The sequence below is a fragment of the Strix aluco genome, chromosome 7, assembly GCF_031877795.1.
Source record: "Strix aluco isolate bStrAlu1 chromosome 7, bStrAlu1.hap1, whole genome shotgun sequence".
Classification (NCBI taxonomy): Eukaryota; Metazoa; Chordata; class Aves; order Strigiformes; family Strigidae; genus Strix; species Strix aluco.
The window spans coordinates 20,317,926-20,336,687 of record NC_133937.1 but is presented as its reverse complement, the minus strand read 5'-3'; the positions used below and the strand labels follow the sequence as shown (position 1 = coordinate 20,336,687).

General features: G+C 41.7%; 1 protein-coding gene and 1 long non-coding RNA gene across 2 annotated transcripts; one reads left to right on the top strand and one right to left on the bottom strand.

The window, feature by feature from the left end:
* Window positions 1-5,038: 5,038 nt before the first annotated feature.
* Window positions 5,039-8,879, bottom strand: LOC141925919 (uncharacterized). The gene is made up of 3 exons (XR_012623994.1): window positions 8,810-8,879; window positions 8,093-8,184; window positions 5,039-6,626 (listed from the first exon to the last, which is right to left on the bottom strand). It is a non-coding gene; the product is annotated as an uncharacterized LOC141925919 (long non-coding RNA).
* LOC141925918 (cytochrome P450 2H1-like) lies at window positions 8,772-18,115 on the top strand. Its single transcript, XM_074830813.1, has 9 exons — window positions 8,772-9,004; window positions 10,438-10,600; window positions 11,478-11,627; window positions 14,377-14,537; window positions 14,946-15,122; window positions 15,556-15,697; window positions 15,980-16,167; window positions 16,642-16,783; window positions 17,274-18,115. Exons 1-9 carry the CDS (start codon window positions 8,825-8,827, stop codon window positions 17,453-17,455), a joined length of 1,485 nt encoding a protein of 494 aa, XP_074686914.1. The 5' UTR covers window positions 8,772-8,824; the 3' UTR covers window positions 17,456-18,115.
* Window positions 18,116-18,762: the final 647 nt, after the last annotated feature.

Sequence of the window (18,762 nt, the reverse complement as noted above, 5' to 3'; positions counted from 1 at the left end):
GAAGAGGGTCTACAGAGAATCTGAGAAAGCAGCAAGTTTGCAGCACCTTGCCCTTTCCAGAACAAAACTTTTCTTGGTGAGTAGAGATATGGAGGGATTGCTTTGTGTATCATGATGATTTGAACACCAGTAGCTCTCCCTAGATCTGGGATGAACCAGCCAACAGTAGAAAAGGAGAGGAAGAATGTCCCAGACCACTCCTAGCTCATATCTACCTGTCTTAGGAACTCCTACCAAATGGTCTGGTGACAGAGGTTACAGATCTCTAGATCCGAGCTCTCAAAGTGACAGTTATTATGACTTGTGTCTCTGGGTAGTGAGAGGAACGAGGAGTACTTCCACTCCAGTTACCCTTGCTCTGTGCTCCCTCCACCCAGGTGTCTTGTTGAGGCTGGGAGCATTGGGTCAACCTGTGATTATACAATGACACAGGACTTTTTCCATATGGAGAAAACAAATCTCTAGATCCATAAGCAGTGCTGTACAGAGCTCTGGAAATGTCCTGTCATGATGGAGTTTACCCTGCTGCATCTGTAGGAGCCTGGTCCTGCAGGTCCTTGTGGGTATTTCTTCTCTTTTAAGAGGGGAAAAATGTGACACATATGTAGCTTTGTATTTGTGCAGTGCCACCTGTCACTGGGGCTTCTTATTATTGGTTTGGGAAATAAAAAAATATGTTTGGAGTCTTCAGGGAGCAAAAAGAAGGATAAGGAAATCAAATATTTGTAGCATGACTGATTGGTCTGATGTTGATGCACTGCAAGCAAGGCCTTTGTGTAACTAGAGGTAGAACAGCAGCCTACTGACATCAGTCCAAGCTCCCCCAGATCGATGCAAGACAATATTGGAAGAAAATTCTTAGACAGGGTTCCTTAAAGGTTTTTTTCTGCTGTAGACAGTTGGCTGTGGGTGTATGACTTGGTCTATCTTTCTTTAGAGCTTATTCTTAGCAGTGACATTCTGCTGCCAGATTAAAATGAAGGGAGAAAAATTAGTTAATCACAGAGGTTACCCTCAGAGTGACATGGTCACTTGGTTCCTGCTAGGTGTTTACCTTAGAACCAAAAATGTCTCAATACAACTAATGGTGGTTTAGGCTTATAGTCATCAGTGGAGTGATTATAAATGAGCATTCATAGGTGTAGCTAATCTCACCTATGATTCAACCCCCTGAGACATGCCTGTCTGACTCCATTAACTCCAGTGGACATGTAGGCAATCATCTAGGATGCATTGGTTGTGAAGCCTGGTATTGTAATTTTTGAGATATAAGAAAAGGCCTATTGTTTTTTTTGCTAGAGGAGGGTTGAGGAAAAAATGGAGAGAAGTAAGAGGAGAAGCATATAAAGTAAGGAATTCGTATTGCTTTTTTGACTCTTCTTTTTTTTGCCAAAAATTTACTTAACCCTGAACAGCCATAAGTAATTTATAAGATTATTGCTTATGAGATTATCACATTGATAGAGCGAGGCTATATATCCATTACACCAGTAGGTGACAAATTTCAATATATATCAATAACAAATTAAATGAAAAAACAATGGCTTGTTTAAGTAGTTTAAATTCCTTTTAAAATTTGTATACCGTAGTTATAAATTATCCAGATAGCTGTATTTGGTTTTATGAACACATGATTTATCTCATCTAAGTTTGTTTGTTACTTTCAATTGCTCTTTATATCAGCCAAGATTTATTTCTCTTCGTGGCAGAAGGGGAAATGTCTCAGAAGTGCCTTCTTGACCTTTGTAAATCCCCCACTTTTCAGTAGCACAGTGTGGCTGTGTCTATGCAATGAAATGGGACCCCTTGACCAGGCACCTACCAGTATCTCTCCCTAATCCTTCCTCCTCTGCAGCCCATAGTCCCCTGCAGGCTCTCAGAAGTAGAGCTACTGCCCTCCTCCAAGAGACCTGCTGCTCACTGGCTGCACCCTCATCCTGACTTTATTCAGCCACATATTTTCTTTCAACCCTGTCTACCTGCTACCCACAGATAGTTCTTGCTTACTGACCAGGTTTTTGTGCTGACATTTTCTGCTAGCAGACTCCAAGACCTCTGAATCTGACATGTCTCCTTTGGGGAATGATAATGGACCCATGCTGCTTGGAGCTGCTTTTCTGGGCTCATATTTTACCTAGAGTTCCCTCTCTTCTTGGCCTCCAAGTACATAGTCTGTAAGCCATTCAAAATTCAGGATCTGCACTAAGTAGTTGGGCTGATGATTTTCTGCCTTAATGGCTCATTTTCCCAAAGGCAGCAGACTGCAGCCTGCAAAATGTATTCAGACCCATGGAAAGTAAAACAAATTACTCTGCCTCCAATAGTGGCACAAACCACAATGTCATAATGATGAATCCAGTATTGAGGTTAGGGCTTGGGGAAGCTCGATTCAGACTTGGAAAAACACTTTATTGTGTAAAAAGAGAGTGGTGATCTTCCTTTTTTTTTTTCTTTTTCAAATTTTCCTTTATTAAGGCTAAAATACTTTTAGGCAGGCCTTCGTCCTCACTTGATCTATAGGTCCCCTCAAGTACACTTGGATCAAATAATAAATAATAATGCTTCCTTAATAGCTTTTAGTCTGAAGAGTCAATGTACCATACATTGAAAGGTACAAGGAAAGAGGTCATGGTACATTGAAAGGTATATTGGAAGAGGTCATGGAAGTTCGCTCTTCATTTTCAGTGAAAGCTGTTTAGATGTTTGACCCTTTCAGCTGATGCCTGGATTAGCTGAGTTCATTAAGAAACATTTAACCAACCCATTTGCACTGATTAATCAAATATCCATCTTGCCAAGACCTTGTGAAATATCAGATAGGCTATGCAATGTGTCTGGTTAGTTCTTATTTATACTTTAGTTTGCTTCCAGCGGCTGTATCATATGAGATATTGAACACTAACAGAACGTATTGTACTGTACTACATGTGGATCACTGTGCATCTTTTGCCTTAGCACTACTGGGAGATTTACTTCAGTTAATAATTCTATTTGAAAGTCACACAGGAAGAAGGCAGGGGTACATACCCAGATTTTTTTTTTTTTTTATTGACACTCTTAAGTGGGAAAAATAAATCATAGTCGATATTCTCCTCTTCCACTATTCCAAATGATTCTAAGCAGAAAGATAGGGGACATCTTTCATGTTTATGAGACAGAATGCATTATGCACCATCATTTCCAGAGAAGATGATATGTGCAGGAGAACATGATGGCTGGGAGGAGGGGATGAGCCACCTTTCACACTTACGGGAGGCAGGGATGAGAGCTGCAGCAGAAGTGGGACCCAGTGGTCCCATGCATGAAACCTGTAGTGGGGGAGGACTGAAAGAGCTTATTACATGCTTTGGCTGCGGGATGGGGTGAGAGAATCAAGACCTGAATCCAGACAGCTGCCACAGAAGAGAATGGTCCCTGTGGGCTCTGAACCAATCACTATCAAACAATAAATGAAACTCAAATACAATGATTAGCTCAGAAAATCTCACTTCAGCATGAAGTACACACATATTTTGCTTTAATCAAGTGAACTCTGCCCTTGGTTCATTGACAAGTTCATCTTTTATGTTACCTTCCAAGTCATTGCTGATTGTATCCTGGCAGGAAAGCACTGTCTGTTCATCTGCTATCCAGGTACTGCTTGTGAGTTCATGCAAGTTCTTGTTCCTCATGGGATGCGGGTCATGAATGCTGCGTCAGTTCACCATTTGCTGCCAGAGCATTTCATGGCTGACTTCCACAGTGATGAGTAGAAAAGACATCCTAGAAACTCCCCCTTGACCCTACAAATTCTCCTTTTCCCTCTCTCACCATATGGCTGCTGTAGGCCCTCACACAGGGGATGACTTGGGGTCTTTGGCCAAGGCAACCGCTGGTCCTGCCTGTCTTACCTGTCTCTGTCCCTGTAGCCTGCAGCCCCACTGCATACTCACCATTTTGGCACTGACTTCTACAGAGAAACATCCTCCCAGGCAGCGCCCTCCACCCTGTCATGGTCTCTCTGTGCTTCTCTTTGACTTGTATATTAAACACACTTCCCTCACTTTCTTCCATTTTCTGACACAGGTCTTCTTTCTCAAGTTATTCTACATCTCCTCGGTTACCATTTAGAGTAGGGAAACAGGATTTACACTTTTACTGCACTTGTATTTTGGCATGGTTAGGGGAAAAGCCTGACTGACAGATACTAATACCTGTAAACGTGAAGTTAAAATGCCGCTGGTTTCTGGAATATTCTCAATTCAAAAACTAGCCTCCCAAACAGTAAGACAACATGTAAATCCATCTGTGGAAACTTGTCTGGAAGACTAGGTTGACGAGAAGAATAGCCAATAGCGTGTTCTCCTGCAGACATCTGTGTTGTATCATGCTAGGGGTTTCTTGCATGATATCGAGGAAATTGCTATAGCCTGAAGTGTAGCCAAAGGTTTTGTTACATGATGATTGCTGAATTTTTCTTCAGTTTTAAATTGTCGGTTGGTGAATTTTTCCATCATCATTTCTCTTTATGATATGTACTCTTTTCAGAACATACAGTCTATCAGCAAGTTATATGTTTCCATGATCTTTTGTGATGATGATAAGCAACTTTTTAAAGTTGCTGAAAGCCTCTAGTTAAGGCCCTAGCCCAAGATTCATCAGGTCTGCGTTCAGGTCCTGTTTGCACTGCAGTCCCTGCTGAGCCTTTGGAAAGGCAGACACGGTGGGTGCTCTGCCCCGTGATGACGGTGTTATAGTTGGGGACAGCTGATAAAGTTGCCCCTTCACTTCTTTATCTCCCAGGGCAGGGACGTTTCAGATGACCTGCTGTACACCTTGGTGGTTCCACAGCTGATTCAGGAGGAGATCCATTGCCCATACAGGCAGCTGGGAGCAGCAATCTCAGGAGCTCTGCTAAGCTCAGACATCATCTTTGAAATTTGGCAGCCTTCACTTCTGTGCCTCTCTTTACCATGTATAGGACTGGGGATGACTTTTCCCATTTCCTGACTTTTTTCTGCCTGGCTTGGGGAAGCACCCATTCTTTCTTAATGCTGACTGTAGGCTAGAGCTAAGCATCTTGGCTTTATTCAAAGATGATGGGGTATAGCAGCAACACAGCGATTTACTGTTCATAGAGTCACAGTACAGGTCACAGGAAGGCTGTTATCAGCTTAATTTTCTTGCCCTTTTGGAGAATAAACAAGCAATTTGCCACGTATTGCAAATGGCTGATGAACTTCATTGACTTCATCCTTTTTCAGCTGAGTTATGTTTTGGGTCCAGTGAGTTCATACACAAATATTTAACCAAGATTTTTTTGCTAGCTGTTCTGTGATCTGAAAACTAATGATGTGGTTTGTGTCTTATCTCTAGTACTACCTGTGTAGCATGTTGCAAATACGGGTGTTACACAAATTGTTGAATGCTGAGATTATCATTGAACCTTAATACCTGCTGATCACGGCAGATCCTTTGTCAAATTGCTGCCAGAAATAAGACAGAGGTTGATACTGTGATTTTCTGCAAGGCACTAAGCAAAGTCCTATCTGAAAGTAGCAAGAGTTTAGTAGTTTAGTAGTTGAGATGTTGTTATTCACAGCAGACCAGGCAAGATGATTTCCACAGACTGCTCTGCTAACCTGTTCAATGAAAATGATCACTGAAATGTCACATTATAACATAAGGACATAGGAGCCTGAGGATGGAGGTCTGGACCATGACAATAGTCAAGCCAGCCCAGAATCCTATCCAACAGTGGCTTAAAAATGAATTCCCAAGGAACAGCATAAAAGCATGGCAACCACAGAGGAATATGCTTTCAGACTGCTCCAGTCTCCAGTGATTCCTGGGCCATCAGTGGTATCTTTATGTTTAGGTATCCTCAATGGATTTTTCTCCCATGAATTCACCTGGTTACTTTTTGGACACACACCTTGCAAAATGGTGTTCCACAGCTCAAGGACATGGTGGGCAAAGAACCACCTTCTTTTGCTTGTTTAAAACCTATCAATTGCTATTTTAGTGCTCTATAGCTCTCCACAGGAAGACAATATAAGCAGTCACTCCCTTCTTAGCTTCTCCAAACCCTTCACAGTTTCACAGATGTCTACTATTTCCACTTCATTCATACCTTTTCCAGCCCAGAGAGACCTAGTCCATTTAACCAGTCCTTCCAGATTTTAAGGCATCCTAAATGCCTTATTCTAAGGTCTTTCAAGGTCTACTCCATCCTTTTAGAATCGCAGCTTTACACAGAATTCCAGCTAAAGATCCACCATAGGCTTCTATGGTGGTGTAAAGAGGTGCCCTTTTTGTTCTCTGTTCCTTTTTTAATAATGCCTAATGTTTGTTTTGCTTTTCTGGGCATCCTACTTGACATAGAGCCCCCTTAATACCCAGCCTACAATGGAGGGAAAAAAAATTAATAAAAACTCTGACATGGTCTTCTCTTTCATGACCTGAATCTGCTAAAACCAACAAAGGGTACGGGACATTCTCTAGGAGTGCTGGCAGAGTTACAGGCTTCATCAGTCGTAGAGCCTTTTGCACTTGTCTGTCCAGGAGCTGCCCTCCACAGCAGCAGGAAGGTGCAGCTGCTGCAGCACTTCACGTCTTGTTTCTCCCAATCACCTCCCAGCCTCCTCCTAGCAAAGAGAAAGGATAGAAAGGCTTTATCCTTGTAAAGGCTAAAGAAAGATGGGAAATTTGGCCTATCTAAAGAGGTGCTAATGTTGCTGATAATTTTGCAGTTTGATCTACTGTCTTCATGAGAGCAGGAAGACCTCTCCCCACCAAAACCTGTTGTAGCCAATGAGCCTTCCCTGCCTATTTCTTTCCTCACTAAAGCACATCAAACATATAGTTGTGTCTCGGGGGTGAGAAAAGATTCAAATGCTGGAAGCAAAGAAATAAAGCTAGATGTTTCAAACAGAGCTGCCCAGGGAGATTTTGCTACAGAACAACTCCATTTGACCCACTCCATTTTTCTTGCCAGCATTATCCACTGCATTGCCTTCGAGCACCTGTTTCATAGATAGGAAATATCTGACTTTTGTTAATCAGAGATAAACATGAAAATAATATCGTTTGGCACTGATTCTCATTCAGACTGAGTTTAAGAATAATTTTCATGTCTCTTATTACACAGAGATTTCCTTCAGTGATTAAACTAATTCTTTTTCTATTCCAGTAATGTTCCTATTCCCTTTCTTAAGCTGCAGTTTTTATCAGCTTCCATTCTCGACACCCCATGTCCTCTTCCCTTGTTTATTTGTTTCTCTACTGGGGCTTCACTGAGGCTGACTTAACATTGCTTTAAGACTATTACATGAATCACAAAAGTCAAGTTTAGTAACATTCATTAACCTTAATAACCAATGAATAATTCATGTTCTTGACACTTAAGCAGTGTCAGAAAATAAATATAATTCCTTTTTCTCACCTTGTGGTTTTTCTTCACTGGTTTACTGCACTACAGGTTTTCTGAAACCTGAGCTATGCTATTTAGTAATTATGTGTTTAGTTTAGGAAAGGTGTACCTGTTATTCAGACTCTTTCCCATACCCACTTAGTTTTAAGAAGACATCATCCACCCAGCCCTGGCCAGCAGCAAGCCTGAGTGTCTGCTGAAAGCACAGCACCTTTCACATCCCTTTGTACAGTGATGTTTCCTCCAAGCTTCCCTGAATTGCTCTAGTCATCTTGCTATAGCTACCATGTTCAAATGTGCTCCAAGAAAGGATCAGTAGCTCCTTACATAAAGTTACATTAAAAGGAAATATGCAGCCTAATGTCATGCCTTGTAGTTGGGGCTGAGTGGAAAGTGAGGAAATGGTGGGGGAGGCACATTAGACCCAAGGGGCTGTAGGAGTCTGAGTGCAGCATTTACAGTAGATTGCTAGCACTTTACAGACACTACGTATGATGTACAGACAAGATTTGGCAACAGAGTCCTGGGATCAGCTCTTCGGTCTCAGGTGACTGAATTGCTGTTCTGTTCTACTTCTCTGTGAGAAAACACACACAGTTTTCACCCTGTTTGTGGTGGTTTGGATTCCTGTGAGAAGGAGGAGTGGGAAGCATAAGATTTTACTTTGTATTAAATACTCACTATTAGTTAAACCAATCCTTCTGTTAAGCTCTGTTCAGGGTTCCTTTACTTTTCATGGATCTTCACACCTTCTATGGATCTTCAACCACTTTCTAGAAACATCAGAAAGGAGACTGCATGTTGCTGCAGGGATTTGTGGTTTGGGGACAACCTGTGACCATGCAAATGCTGTAGACAGTATGGTTTGTCTGGTTAAAATATCAGATTAGGACAAGCTGAGTGTATTCCTCAAAATCTGCATGTGTGACTTGAGTACAATTGCATAATTTCATTCAAAAAATGGAGGAAGAACCTGTAGTGATGATGCCCGTTTTCAACCACAACACCTCCTTCCACTGTGCTCCGATACTAGAGGGACTGACAGATGTCAGTCTATGCATGAGGGCAAACAGCAAGAGTTTAAGCATATACATAGCAGCTAGACTGTAAATATTTCTGCATTTTGAGTTTGTTTAACAGCATTAGAACATTCCTTTAGTCCTACATGAATGTTTACCCAAAGGTACACAAGCTGGAGAGGTAAAAGTCAGTATGCAAACAAGGAGTTCATCCTTAGTTTGTTCATTCTTATCTTCAGCAAATTAATAAGTAATCTCATATCTCAGTAGAAATAGGAAGGTACTATTGGCTAATTCTTCCATGTGCTTTGGTATCACAGCATATAAATAAGCATGGATTTACAGGTCTAACATCAGGCTCTTCTGACACTTGACTTACCTTCCTCAGCCCAGCATGGAGCTTCTGGGAATGACCACTATTTTCTTGCTGGTCTGCATCGCATGCCTTCTTCTCTTTGCCTCATGGAGAAGCATATCGCAAAAAGAGAAGCAGCCTCCTGGTCCCATCACGCTCCCCATTGTTGGAAACATACTCCAGCTGAACCCGTGGAACTTGCCTGAAAGCTTGAAGAAGGTAAGGGACTGTCTCCTTCTTTCCTATGTTGTCTCCATTGCATATAAAACAAAGTCTGGTCCGGACTGTTTCAGATTAATTCACAAGCTTAATTTGCATTGACCAAATGTCAGACTCAAACAGAAACAAAAGGTTTCCCAGAAATACATGCTTCTGAAGTCTACATATTGCAATAATCTATATATCTAAGTCTATATACTGCAAGTCTAAGCCTACATATTCGCAATAATCGTACTAATGATGAGTCCCATGCTGACCTCACGGCAGTACTGCAATTTGCAGTGGATTTGCAATCAAGGCACTGATGCTATTGCAATATTCACTACACTCCTCCTGTGCCTGACTCCTCAGAACACTGTCAACGTGGTCTGGCCCTTTTTTGGGGAGGATCCTGCTCCATTTTGCTGCCTCTGCTCCCTAGCAGATAGGTAGGATTTCCTGGGAGCAGAAGTAGCCACTGAAGGGGTTGAAGCAAAAAAGTTTGGAGGTGAATTGTGCTGTCAGTTCCCTCCCCTGGCTGATGTCACCCATCTGTCAAACAAAACCTGTGTGTTGCAAGTCCTGGGAGGGGATAGGTGAGGGAGATCAGAAGGAGTGGCTGTTCCTTAGAGGTCTGTGAGGGGATGGTGGCAGATGGATAGGAAGGGCGGGTGTCCCTGGGTTCTTCAGAGCAAAGTTGTGGTGATGGCCAACATCACTGTGTGTATTGTCAGATGCATGCATATGCATATGAGCTCCTTTTTGCCTTGGTGCTTGTGAACATTGAGAATCATGAGCACCCTCAGGCATTCTGCTTTGTTTCAGAGCACTAGGTGATTCAGTTTCTGACCATAAAAAACTAGGACTATATCTAGTTTGCTCTTACAAAGTGAGCATGAGAAGTGTTCCAGGTCAAACCAAGTAGCCCAAGAATCTCTCCACAGTTGTACCCAAAGGCAGATGCCTGGGAAAGAGTACATGACCAGTGCAAGGATGCAGTGACTCTCCACTGATGAACTTGCCCAATTTCTAGAGGTTTGTGGCCCAGGAGATTTTAGAGGCAACTGTGGTATGTTTGTGCTCAAAAGCCCTTTAGACACTTGCTTCCATAAGTGTATAGAATTGCTTTTTGAGCCTGTGTAAAATGTTACCTACTGTGCCCTATAGAAAGGCATTCCTGACTGTTTTGCCAGCCCTATGAAGAACTATTTTCTTTTCTGGGATTTGGACTTGACACCTTACCATTTCCATTCATATCCCCTATTTCTTTTACAATTCCCTCTTCCCTTGGCTGTAATTCATAGTTGAAAGATCTTTGCACTTCTGCTAATCAATGCCATGCCTCAGCAATGCTGGGACAATGGCATATCAGCCCTCAGACCCATTTGCTACAAACTTCTTTTCACATGATTAACATTCAGCCATATTTTTCTTTATGTTCCTCTTTCCTACAGCTCAGCGAGAAGTATGGTCCTGTCTTCACAATATATTTAGGCCCACAAAAGGTTGTGGTGCTGTATGGCTATGATGTTGTGAAAGAAGCTCTGATTGATCAGGCAGATGACTTCAGTGGCAGAGGCAATCTACCACTGCTTAAAAAACTCTTCCAAGGCACAGGTACATCCCTGGTAATATTAGCATACAAAGCTGAAGCTTTCGGTGCTTCAGGAACACAGCTGAGAGAGCAGTGGAGGAGGGAATGGTGGATTTCATTTACTGCTTTCAGGAATACAAATTAGCAGTAAAAGACTAAAAGCCCAACTCATTACTTGGACCCTTGAGTGAACTGGACTCCTGGAGAACTGTTTAAGGTCCCAGGCTGGCTTCACTGAGTGCCTTCCTATTTTCAACATGCTTCAAATTCTGGCTAAAATTTTGTTCCTTAAATGTTCCTCTAAGATCTTATGTTCATTCTCCCATTTCTGAAAATATTGACAGTGTACATACAGCTAAGGAACCAGCAAAAGGAAAGTCCACAGCATAACAAAGACAAGATAATATAGGCTGTCCCAGTAAGAGCCACATCAAGATTAGGCCCTGAGCTTATTCACCTGGGCAGTTCCAGGGCAGTATGGTATTTATCTGGGTAAATAGCACCTATTCCATGGTACTATAGTACAGTAGCAATGGTATTGTCAATAATGATATGCAGTGTGAAGGTGCATAACAGAACATTTGAGCTGTTATGTCAGTGCAAAGACCATGTGCTTGTGGCCAAGATCAATTCAGTACCACTGCCACCTTCTTATTTACATCCTAACATAGTTTTTCTTATTCTGGGAATAAAATCAGTTTTACTCAAAGTGCTGTGACAGATGGATCAGATTTGTCACCTCCAGAATTGCAGGGAAGTTACATTTTTGAGCATATAGTAATTGCAGTATAACTCCAGAGAGAGGTGTCTTTGCATGTTAAGTACTTACTGTGTAGCTCCCATTCAGGGGAAAAAAAAATCTGTTTCCTCATGGAGGTCTACTTTTCCTTCCTGTGACAGGCATTGTGACCAGCAATGGGGAGACCTGGAAGCAGCTCCGACGATTTGCACTCACCACCCTGCGTGATTTTGGGATGGGGAAGAAGAGCATTGAGGAGCGAATCCAGGAGGAAGCTCATTTTCTGGTGGAGAGGATCAGGAACACACATGGTAGGACATGGACTTGGTACCTGCTGGGACACCCTGCATATCTGCAATGAGTCAATGAGGGGTATAGTGCTGCTTCACCAAATCTATGACCCAAGAAGAGGGCATGTGGCTGCTGTTTCTGCTCCCTGTTCCAATGGGCAAAGTTATCACTGCTGGCAGTGGGTCTGTCAAAGGCACTGTGACAGTATGGAGGGATAAATGTAGGAGACTGATGTTGGAAAGCATCCTTTAACCTGTTCTGCTTGAGGAACAAGACAGGATGTGGCAAAGGGAATGAATTGGCCCCAAAACTGAGGGTTTGGTCAAATTCAGCTATGGAGACAGGGCTGAGCACTACCAGGTGACCAAGTAACATGCATTTCCTTGCCTTGTCTCCTGCAGCTCTAAGTAAGCGGATCATGAAGAAGTGGGTGACCAGAGAACTCATTTACAGATATTTGGGTTTGGGTCCAGTCCATCTGAACACTAGACAGTACCTCCCATAATTGGGGGGGGGTGAGCAATGAGAACAGGGACTATAAGCTGCTTTGGAGGGCAAGGCATAAGGTGACCCACTAAAAAAAATATAATGAATAGAACACATAAGGTTTCAACCAATAAATGCCTTTTCTGGTAGTATGTAAGACAATGTTACTTTTAAGTACTTCCCCTGAGAGTGGCACAGTACCAGCCTGAACCACAGGCTTCCTTTCCACAGCCAGCCTTCAACGTGTGCTTATTCTGCAAGGGACAAAAAGCAGATGGATCTAAAAGGATGCTGAAGCATCACTGTTTCCCATGAGCCACTAGAAAATTCAGTCTGGCTTCATAGATAAATGTTCCTGCTACAGATTGTAGAAAACACTCTCACCTGCATTGCTCTTATCCTTTCACTAACACATTAATACTGTATTTCCTATGCCCTACTGCAACCCTCCATCTCTGGCTGACCTTGTTACGACATCTTTTACTGTGTACTAAAAGGCTTTGCAAGCAAGATACATACAACTCAAAAGTATAAACCCATTATTTACTCTTAATGCAAATAATAAATAGCTAGGACTAGTTATCTACTAGGAAACATGAATATACTCACCACCTCTGATGAGACATCTGCTGAGTCTTCAATGGCCAAGGAGTCATCAATGGCCAAGTCAGGCAGAGAAGGGTTGATGCCATTTCTTCTTGGAATAGGCTGATCCTCAATCACAGAATCACAGAATCATCTAGGTTGGAAAGGACCTCGAAGATCATCTAGTCCAACCTTTAACCTAGCATTGGCAGTTTCCAACTACACCATATCCCTCAGCGCCATGTCAACCCGACTCTTAAACACCTCCAGGGATGGGGACTCCACCACCTCCCTGGGCAGCCCATTCCAATGCCTAACAACCCGTTCTGTAAAGAAATACTTCCTAATATCCAGTCTAAACCTTCCCTGGCGCAACTTGAGGCCATTCCCTCTTGTCTTATCACTCATTGCTTGGTTAAAGAGACTCATCCCCAGCTCTCTGCAACCTCCTTTCAGGTAGTTGTAGAGGGTGATGAGGTCTCCCCTCAGCCTCCTCTTTCCAGACTAAACAACCCCAGTTCCCTCAGCCGCTCCTCATACGACATGTGCTCCAGACCCTTCACCAGCTTCGTTGCCCTTCTCTGGACACAGTCGAGTAATTCAATGTCCTTTTTGTAGTGAGGGGCCCAAAACTGAACACAGTAATCGAGGTGCGGCCTTACCAGTGCCGAGTACAGGGGTAAGATCACTTCCCTGTCCCTGCTGGCCACGATATTTCTGATACAGGCCAGGATGCCAGTGGCCTTCCTGGCCACCTGGGCACACTGCTGGCTCATGTTCAGCCGGCTGTCAATCAACACCCCCAGGTCCCTCTCTGACTGGCAGCTCTCCAGCCACTCCTCCCCAAGCCTGTAGCGCTGCTGGGGGTTGTTGTGGCCCAAGTGCAGCACCCGGCATTTGGCCTTATTGAAGCTCTTACAGTTGGCCTTAGCCCATCACTCCAGCCTGTCCAGGTCTCTCTGCAAAGCCTCCCTACCCTCGAGCCGATCAACACTCCCACCCAACTTGGTGTCGTCTGCAAACTTACTGAGGGTGCAATCATGCACAATGCTGCCAAGTTGACATTTTCTGACTCCTCATTTTTCTTTTAGGATTTTATACATTTTCTGCTGTTGTTGCTGCTTCTCTTGAAACCTTGAGATGCACCCTATCACTGTCTGCAACTACTCCTTTCCTTTTTTTCCAGGGTCTAATTGCACTTTTTTCTCACACTGTAGTTTTCTTAGAAGCTTATGCAGCTGTGTTATCAAAACTAGACTTTGATCACAGGCATTTGAAGCCCTAGGAGAGGGTTATACAAGTGAGGTTATGCTTATAGAGTTCATAAACAGGTGCAATAACCTGAAGACATAGCTCAGGCAAAGTCCTTATGGTTTTGTTGCGTTTTGGTGGGAATCTTTAGGCCATTTCTAATATACAGTCTATAAGGCAGAGAGGCATGTGCCAGCTGAAGAGAAAAAAAGCCACTCAGACCAGTGTTCTGCTGAGAACAGAACAAAAGAGATACTTAAATGATTCCAACAGGGGAATTAATTCAGTTCAAGTAGAGAAGAAAAAATTGGATAAGCCCTTCACTGTCCTTTCAAAGAGGTGCAAAACTCTGGGTCTCAAGAGGATGCAAAACTTCCCTGTAGTATCAGAGGAAGGACTGATGCCTGAAATACTGAAAGCAAGATACTGGTTGTTTTGCTGTTGCAGAGCGACCCTTCAACCCTGGCAAATTCCTAGTCCATGCCGTTTCCAACATCATCTGCTCCATCGTCTTTGGGGATCGGTTTGACTATGAGGACAAGAAATTTCTAACTTTAATTGAGTTACTAGAGGAAAACAACAAGTTCCAGAACTCTGTACAAACACAGGTGTGTACAATTTAATGTAATTAATAAATTTGTTAATTATTATAATATTCTATTAATAAATATTTATTCATTATATTAATTTTTAACTGGAGTAGATTTTCCTAAATTTGGAGAAATTTTTTGAAAGCCAAAAAAGTAGTTAAATAACCAATTCCTGTTGTTTTTTCTTACCTTACGGAATTGCCATTGTATGTCCAAAGAAGGATATCATCGCAAAAGTTGCTCCAGTGAAGTCTATCCTTGAATATAGTGAAAGCATAAAGGAAAGGGCCTTAAAATCCAGTTGAATAATAAAGACCTACTGTTCCAAAGCAGTTTAATCACCCCATTTTCATAGTTACAGCTAGGGAAACATTTTAATTATTTTCATTAATCAGAATGTGCTTTTCCATCATTTTATTTTTACAGCTATACAATTTCTTCCCAACTGTGATGGAGTATTTACCTGGGCCTCATCAAAAATTGATAAAAAATAGTGAAAAAGTTGATCAATTTACCTTAGAAATCATAGCAGAACATCAGGAAACCCTGGATCCCACTTGTCCTCGAGATTTTATTGATGCTTTTCTTAACAAAATGGAACAGGTAATGTAAGAGTGAGAGATTTATTGGATTATAAGAAAACGACTTAAATCCCAGCTTCTTTTCAGTTGTGGCAGGGCACTGGGCTTTTGCAAATACAGAGGGGAATTTGCTTTTCTTACCACATCAACTTCATTCTTACCTCTCCATTTTCTTATCAAGGATTTTTAAACACAGAATTAATAGCACTAGCCAAAGTTAGGAAAACTGAAGACCAATCTGGTTGATGTAATTCAATGCTCCTCCCATATTAAAAAAGGTTAACAACATTATTTAGTAAAAGTACCATAAATGCTGGTGTTCTGGAGAGTGAGTGTCACATTTTTGAAAGGATATTAGATGTATTTATAAACATACATTATGGGTACATAACTTTCTTTTTTAAAAAAGTGGCTTAGCTTTGTCATTCAAAACATTCTGCCAAATTTTCTTCCAGGAGAAAGGGAATGCTCACTCAGAATTTACCGTTGAGACCTTGAGCAGAACCACGCTTGACTTGTTCCTTGCAGGAACAGGGACCACCAGCATCACATTGAGACATGGATTTCTGATTCTCCAGAAATACCCGGAGATAGTAGGTAATAGAAAAGGAAATAAGTAACTGAAAACTTTTTAATAGGTCATGGGGTCAATTTGGACAATTCCTGTCACTGCCACATGTGGCAATGGTCCTCCAACTAAAGAAACCTGTATTTGCAGTGTGGAAATACATCTTAGTCTTAGTTCTATTCACAAGAAAATACTAAGTCCATTCATATATTCCTGGTGCGCTAAAAGCAAGTTTTGCTGTAAATAAGGGGAGAGCTTTAAGCAAATAGATGGGGTACTTGTCCATTCAACACTTACTTATTTCCTAACAGAGAAAATTCAAAAGGAGATTGACTGTGTGATTGGCCGAGACCGAAGCCCCTGCATGGCAGATCGGAGCCAGATGCCCTACACAGATGCTGTGGCCCATGAAATCCAGAGATTCATTGACTTCCTTCCACTTAATGTCCCACATACTGTGATCAAAGACACCAAGTTCAGAGACTATTTTATCCCTAAGGTCTGTTACACTGTGCCTGAGAAAGGTCATAATCTCTTGAAAACAATGATGTGTTCTATTCATTGTATTTTATTTTATTTTAAAAAACCCTGAAATGTGATATAGAATTGGAATAATTTTGTTTGGAAGGGGATTCTGGAAGTTATTGAGTCCAATTCCTTGTATTTGGAAAAAAAAAGACTTCATCCTCTATGTGAAGAGGGAGATAGAGCTTTCTATTTTTTCACACAAATGTAAGCAATTGAAGCTCTAATTTATTTGGAAGCAATATTAAATACGCTAATCAGACTCACAATTAAAATTCATTAAAAAAAATCTTTGCCATACCAGTGGCACACATTTTGGTAAATTAAATGCTCATTTTAAACTGGTTAAACTTTGACTAGCCTTCTATTCAGCTCTGGGAACCTCTCAATGCACTTTGCTTTAGCATGTCTCCATTTTAACTTTCTTCCTCCCTCTTTGTTAATTCAGGACACTATGATATTCCCTATGCTGACTTCTGTCCTACATGATAGCAAGGAATTTCCAAATCCAGAAAAATTTGACCCAGGACATTTCCTGAATGCAAATGGTACCTTTAAAAAGAGTGACTACTTCATGCCATTCTCTGCAGGTAAGACCTGTTTTCTATTTCAGATCCTAGATTATCCTCTCTTAGAACCTCTTTGAAGATTTTAGTGGCTCTGTTACCATGGTCTGTGCAGTGATGTCTGGTGATCTGCTAGAGTCACTTCTGGGCAGCTCTAACCCCTCTACTAGAGTTTCAGTTGACTTTCTTTTTTTGTAATCACAAAAGCTCCTCCAATGCATTATACAAGAAGAGATGTATGAAGTGGGACTCAGCCATGCAACTTGTCTCTCTCTAAACTTACCATCAAACAGCAGGAACAGGAGAAAACGAAGCTTTCAAACTGCCTTTGCCCATTGAGCACTGTCATTGTTCCTGACATTTAGCCCCTAGTTTATTTAATTTGCTTCCCCAAAATTATGTAGTGCTGCCTGTCCATTCTGAAATGTTTGAACTTTCATGGAATGGTGGTTAAAATAAGTAACCAGAAAAATACTCCACTGTCACATCACTTTTTATTATTTTTTGCTTGCAGGAAAACGCATCTGTGCAGGAGAAGGTCTGGCCCGGATGGAGCTATTCATATTTTTAACAGCCATCCTGCAGAACTTTACTTTGAAACCTGTTGTTGATCACAGGGACATTGACATTTCCCCATTAGTCAGCACTCTGGCAAATATGCCCCGACCTTATGAGGTCTCTTTTCTTCCACGTTAGCCAAGTGAAGACAGTTGCCAGCTCCTAAACTCTTTAAAGCTCTGGTTGAATGACAGTCATTTCCCAATCTGTTGAGACTGAAACACTCAGATTATTTGCTAGATACTTTATGGAGAGAAACGTGCTTAGAAAAGAAAATTGTATGGTGCTTTTATAATCACCACAGCCAGCTCTAAAGAGAGATAGAGTAGGCAATTGCATCGGGAAGGAGACAGATCCCTGTGTAAAATTATACAGGCTCTCCTCTGCACCTACCTCACCTGGCTCAGGTTCCTATCTGGCTCCTGACATCCTGACATGTCAGGGCGTGTGGACTAGTGCTCTGAGACCCCTGCTGCTGCTGTCCCTATCACTTGATCCTCTCAACACAGCAGGAACAGATGTTTGTACTCCAGGGTTTCCACAGACTCTGCTTGAGGTACTGCTCTCCTCTGTATTTTCACTTTGTTTGTGACCTATTTGTAAAGGTAAGCATAAAACAGTGGGTCACTTCTGTTAGAAGATGATCATCTACTGTATTCTTGCCCCAATACATATTGTCTCCTATGGTGGGGATGGAGTTTATCAATGACTGGGTAGATAGGTCCTTTCCTTTTTGATTATAATGAAGGTTTGTGAAATTACAATTTGTATTTCAAAATAAAGAAGTAGTACACTGAATTGTTGTTTTTCTGAGATCCCAGAAGAACACCTGCCTCTGCAAAGCTTATACTCCCAAATGTCTTCCAAGACTTGTACATATCTGTTTCATTTCACTCATTTATATGAAATGTATTATGGCTTGAAGGCTGAGCTGGCCAATGACCTATAAAACTTCCATTCTCAGTAACAATGTGGGAGAAGGCTGGACTGACCCTACAAGACCTACCAGAATCCCAGCTGTGGTTACAGAACTGTCAGTTGTGGCAAAAAGGGACAAATTAAATAATACTGGGATCCAATCCAGTGCCATTTACTAGATTAACAGCAGCCTGCATCTTCCCATTATTTTATGAAGTATGTAAAGATCACCACAGCAATGTTACAATCAGGCAAAAAGAGATAAAAAGAGTTTACATGAGTTGTCAAGCATACGTTTACAGATGTAGGACTGGCATTTCCTAACTTGATCACATTCCCTGCAATGTATAATTTATAGTGATTACAGTGAAGACAGAGAGCTGAATCTGTGCTATGTGGAAGACAGCAACTGTAATATTACCACAATGGCATTAACTGTTTCTATGAAACAGGCACAACTTCAAAGTATTAATATATACACCATGAGTTGGTAGCATGGCATTGCAAAGGCAAAAGCCAGAAATGTC

Bases quoted from the DNA above. Each gene is read 5' to 3' on its own strand.
- LOC141925918 (XM_074830813.1), top strand. From the start codon at position 8,825: ATGGAGCTTCTGGGAATGACCACTATTTTCTTGCTGGTCTGCATCGCA. The intron at 9,005-10,437 runs GTAAGGGACTGT...TCTTTCCTACAG, and splicing joins TGCCTGAAAGCTTGAAGAAG to CTCAGCGAGAAGTATGGTCC. The intron at 14,538-14,945 runs GTGTGTACAATT...TTATTTTTACAG, and splicing joins AGAACTCTGTACAAACACAG to CTATACAATTTCTTCCCAAC.